General features: G+C 27.5%; 1 protein-coding gene across 1 annotated transcript; it reads right to left on the bottom strand.

Moving 5' to 3' along the window:
* Window positions 1-2,329: 2,329 nt before the first annotated feature.
* On the bottom strand, window positions 2,330-3,145 carry LOC107019998 (stigma-specific STIG1-like protein 1). The gene has a single exon (XM_015220345.2). It carries the CDS (start codon window positions 3,077-3,079, stop codon window positions 2,615-2,617), a length of 465 nt encoding a protein of 154 aa, XP_015075831.1. The 5' UTR covers window positions 3,080-3,145; the 3' UTR covers window positions 2,330-2,614.
* Window positions 3,146-6,000: the final 2,855 nt, after the last annotated feature.

Below are 6,000 nucleotides of genomic sequence, written 5' to 3'. Positions count from 1 at the left end.
TAAATTCTGGCAAAAAATTTTAACTGAATTTTCTGACTGCTTAACACTTTCTTTAAAATATTAATATTTTTAAAAATCACGATAAATAATTCAGAGGAAACATAGTTTAATAGCATGTGAGGTGAACACTTCAAGGCTAACACCGTGACTTAGGGTGGAAGTAAGCGTGGGATTTAACTTAAATAGAGTACTTTTGAATTCTTGCAATATATATATATTTTTTAAAATAGGGAAAGTCATTATAATTAATTGAAAGGAAAATTAAAATAAAGAAAAAAAAACAGATTATCATTATTTTGAATTGTCTTTATGAGTAATGAATAAACATAATTAGCTACCTTTGCTTGTTCAAAAGTTCAAATGTATAACACTTAAACAAGCTTGCAAAGAAAAATTGAAATTAACAAGGATAGTAATGAAGTGATAAATATATTTTTACTTTTATACAGAAGTCTTGAACTTATGTATTTTTGAATATAGAAAACTTTTTACCAATTTTTCAATGCAAATTTAAATTTTATCAAATTATAATAAAACATTAAATCAAAAATAAAAAAGAAAGAAGATAGATTAAAAGAATTTGACTATTGATTGCTTCGAAAAAAACATTTTGCTAGGTTTTGACATTTCACGTGCATGTTTACGATCCAAGCAATTAAGATCACTTTTTATTTTGCAAATCAGTATTCCTCCATTTCATATTAATTGAATTGTTAAAGTATTTTATTCTCTTTAAAAAATATTAACATATAAATTAGGTGTAATTTCTTATTTTTATCTTTATTAATTATTGTCAAATTTTTAATTAAAGTAACTAAATATTAATTAATAACTAATATCAATACTAATTAATTAAAGTTAAAATTAAAAAAATATTTTAAAAATAGTCTAAAAATTAAATAATTAATTTAATTTAAAAATAAAAAATATCTCAAACAATTCAATTAACATGAAATGAAGGGAGTAAGTTAGAAAAAAAAAGGTTTCAATGATTATTAGGGCCCGTTTGGATGGACTTAATAAAAGTAGCTTTAGAAAAGTACTTTTGAAAGTGCTGAAACTTATTTTTAAAATAAGCAGTTATGTGTTTGGATAAAAGTACTGAAGTTGCCATGCCAAACGTGAAAAGAGAAAAATGGAAGAAAGAGATGTTAGGGTTATGTGGGTAACTTGGAGATTGTATAATAATATTAAGGGCAAAAATATAAAAAATGTGGTCAACTTAAAACAGCTTATAAGCTAAAAAAAAAAAAAACACCCCTACCCCAGCTTTTAACTTTTGGCTTAAAATAAGTTTTTTTTAACTTAAAATAAGTTATTTTGAGCATTGCCAAACAGATAAATAAGTCAAAAACCAGCTTTTAAGTCAGTTTGACCAGCTTTTAAGCTGAGCCAAACATGCTCTTAGTCAAACTTTTAAAGTTGAATTACAAACTATCATGTGAATGAAGAATTCTTGATAAATTGGACATTTTCTATCAATAAATACAATTTCGAATTAACAGAATAAATGAATTTTTCAATAAAAAGTTTACAAAAGGAAAAAAACAAAAAATTACAAGTTAACCTCGTATGTTGTAAGACTTGGTAAAATAATGGAACGAGAGTATATATACATAATTATTAATTATAGTTCCAATATTTTGGGAAAACCATTAGATCTCTCTTGAAATTTTAAAATTCATATTTTTTTCACCTAAAGATGGACTGGTATTTTTAATACTACTCTCCTATTTTTTTATTTGTTCGATTTTAATTTTTTACTTATTATTTTTAATAAAATAAAAAATATTTTTTATTTTTATTATTATATTCTTAATTTATTAGAAACTTAATGTTTTTTGAAAAAAAAAAAACTTTTTTAATGAGTAAATTAATTTTAGAATCTATCAAATATTAAGGATAAAATGGTATACTATGTTAATTTTTTTTAATAAATATGTTAAGTTAAAATTGAACAAGTAATTAAGAACGAGAAGTATTAGTCAATAACCCATGTTACTAACTTCTTTATTTATTTTTTTCATATTTGGTATTATTATCTAAACTAAGGGTGTTTTGATTTTATATCTATCAAATGAGTCATTAGATATATAGTATTGGACCTATGGTAACCTATTATAAGAACTTCTTTTATTGAAGTTTTAAATACATATAAAAATTTAAACAAAAATTACTAGATCCAAAGTGAATTGATAATTTTAATAAATGTATCCTTGCGATCTAGTTAAACGCCCAAACTCATCCAATAAAGTAAAATTCATCAACTAACAAATAGATAAACAATTTTACAAGTAATAGAAGGTTTAAATTTGTGAAACAAAACAGGTTACAAAGAATATAACACCAACACTACATGTTCGAAAATTGCACAAAATTGACTCAAATTGCACAAAAAAATTGTTAACAAAAACAAACAATTATCATGAGTATACACACTCTTATGCTTGAAATTATTACATCAATATTTGAATGATAAATCATTATTAATGTATAAATGATGTTCTTGAGGGATGTCAACCACTAAATATCTCAAATGTGGTTGTTTATTTTCAACATAAACAATAATAATACTTTAAATTATAAAAATCATTAAATTGCCAAACCTTATATATTAGGCGTAATCACAAATTCCATAAAAACAATATCCACCAGTCATGCACCTGTTGTTGCAATATCCACAATGCCTTTTATCAAAAGACAAATTTACACATTCACCCCTACAACAAGTCTCCGTAAACGGACATTTCTTCTTGCACGCACCGCAATTATGATCATCATACGATAAATTGATACATTTATTGTTGCAACATGTTGTGTTTTTGCCGCCAATTTCAAGAGCGGTACATATTTCGTTATCCTTGTGGCAGTGATCGGCCGCTCTAGGGTTTTTCGGCTTCACTTGTTCCGCGAGAAATCGACTTGCTACTAATTTTTTCTTCAACGGGGGCAATGTGGGAATTGGTGCTTTTTTGGACCCCGTAATCTCAGTAGTAGTGGTGGTGGTGATGGTGGTGATGATAGTTATGGCGAGCGCCATAGTGACGGCGAGGGATATTAAGATTTTCATCACCTTCATCTTATAGAGAAGGTGAAATGTACGTTGAGGTGCTCGATAGATTTAGTTATTTTTGTTAGAGGGGTATGAAAAAGGGAAAGAAGAATGAAATGTTTGAAACAATTGATGAAGGGGTACTTATATAGACATGCTACCTAGGTACCAACTCATTTTTTATTGAAATATTCAACCATAACTAGTTACACAATTTTTTTATACTCTCTCTGTTCGAAATTATTTGTCATGGTTTCTATTTTTAGAATCAAACTATAAAAACTTTGACTAACATTTTAAGATATATTTTTTCATCATACTAATATGCAAAAAATTGTAATTTATAGTACTTCTCATGTAGTTTTAGAATATCTAATTTTTTTGTTTAAAATATCACAGTAATATGATCTAATTTATCTTTGAAAATTAGTCAAATTGACTTTTGATATGCGCAACATGACAAACAATTCCGGACGGAGGGAGTATATATATATATATACGAAACAATCTTTTTACCGCACACAAAATAGGGTAAAGTATTAAGGTCTGAATAGACATATCATTCTTCGTAGACTCTCATGTGTCTTGTGGGATCACATTAAACTTATTGTCGGTGTTGTTGTATATATATAGTTTGAACTAAAATTATTGGATTCTCATAAACTAAATAATTTGCATTCGAGACTCCATTACAGATCTTTTAATGTATCGTTTTAAATACAAGCAATGTCATGATTTTTTTTTCATTACTATAAAATATCAGTAAGAGTTTAATGAAAAATTTATAACATTGCATCTTTCGATTATAAAAAAATATCAATTTTATTACAAAAACTTGTCATTGGTATGCTATACGGAATAGACAATTAGAATATTCCATGGAATCAACTAATAACAAATCTCATCATTTTAATACAAATAATGGATAAAATATTCACATTTTATTTTAAGATTGTTATTTTTATCTCAAACCAAACTAAGAATAAAAAAGTGTCATATAAAAAATAAAAAGGTTCAAAAATTTTTACATTATCAAGTCACAAAAATAATATTTATAGGTAATTATCCTTTGTATATTTTATAGAACATGTTATCAACTATATCAAGTAAAGATGATTTGAGAGTGTAAATATATTTTACATAAATATAAGTCAAACTCATAAGTAAACTTTAATTTATCGTGAAATAAGTTGGGGTTGACTTTTGAAAGAGCTGGCAGAATGTGAAGAAGCAGCAAGCAATAAACTTAGGAAATAATTGAAGAAATAATTAAGCATTAATTAATTAATGATCAATTCTAGTACCTTTGCTTGCTAGAAAAATTGCTGACTTTAAACAGCTTATGTGCATGAATGGTTTTGCATGTTTTAAAAATGAAGTTAATTAGTAGTAATTATATCATAGAATTTAATCTATATATAGATAAATAAAACTTTTTTGGTCATGGAGTTTACATATGTAAATGTAGGCATTGTTGTCTTTAATTTGAAGACTCTAGCTAGTTTACTTCTTTAATTAATTAAGTTGTTTGGATAGTAGGTTCTAATTAAAGTGGTTTAGAGGAAAACTAATGACACGTCTAAATAATTAGGAGTGTAAATTAGTTTCTACTGTTGCGAAAGTCATTTATTTAGGGGGGGAGGGGGTAGTATGAGGAATAGGTTCGTCATTTCCACTTGACGCGTAAGTTACTTTTTACACGTATAATTAAAAGTATTATTTTAAATATTATTATCTTAGACATATCAAATATGAAATGATTGACTCAAATTTTTCATTAGAAAAAAAGTGAATGAAAACATATATAAATGTTCATATTAATTAGACCTTTAAGTACTTTGACATCACTCGATTATTAAGAGAACAAGCTCAGAGCCAATAGAAGATGAGTCGTCTTGATTCAACAAAGCTATTCCAATAAACAAATTTGTTATATATTGTAACCCCATTAAGACGGTCATTGAAATCTTAAAGAATACTTCAATTTAATAGTGATATGGAATAGTATACTTCATTTTATCTCTGTCCCCTCTCTCTCTCACCTCATTTCTTTTCTCTCCATCATATCATATTATATTATTTATATAATAGAGACCTTAAGCCCGCTTACATGGCGTCACCACAAATAAAAATTCCCTTTTAACTTATTTTATTTTCAAAATTAGTTTTCCTTTTTCAGAAAAAGTTATGACTTTTAGAAAAATTTGCGACTTTTATGAAAAGTTGCAACTTTAATGAAAAACTGCGATTTTTATGAAAAATTACGACTATTATAAAAAGTTGTAACCTTTCCTAATCATGACCTAAAGTGTCGTGATTGACACCCACACTAACCATATGGTGGAAGAACTACTACTACAACCCAAACTAAGCAACTAAACTAAAACTAAAAAGTTTAATTAACTAACAATGCAGAATTAAACACCTAGAACCTCGAAGTCATGTACCAAAATTCTACTAAAGACAAATCTAAGAACAAGTGGTACAACCCCGAAACTAAACAACACCTTAAATAATAGTTTGAGTCCGAAGAGAGTGGACTTAAACAAAGAGAACTCAAAGCAGCCCGGAGGAACTAGCTCACTCTTGAATTCGAATTAGTCACCGATCTCCAAAGTGAGGTGTGTCAACAGTCGCTTGAAGATGCCCTGTACTCAACAAAAATCAGAGCAGGTGCAAAATCATTACACAACCACTGTGTACTAGTGGGATCAGACGGCTATCCCACTTGTGCAATATAAACAAGTCGAACAAACATTATAATAACATGCATAAATATATCAATGTAACATCATTATCAACATGACAACTCAAAAACACATTTCACATGCTTACACACCATTGGTCCTCTCACGGAACTCAAAATCAAATTGTTAGTGCACTAGCGTGGTACTTGATCCCGGTTAGCTTGCACAATTGTGGCAACTCAATCTTATAGTTGTGCCAGA

This window comes from Solanum pennellii, chromosome 5 (assembly GCF_001406875.1).
Source record: "Solanum pennellii chromosome 5, SPENNV200".
NCBI lineage: Eukaryota > Viridiplantae > Streptophyta > Magnoliopsida > Solanales > Solanaceae > Solanum > Solanum pennellii.
Note: the sequence above shows the minus strand (reverse complement) of the source record. Positions and strands in the feature narration are given on the sequence as shown.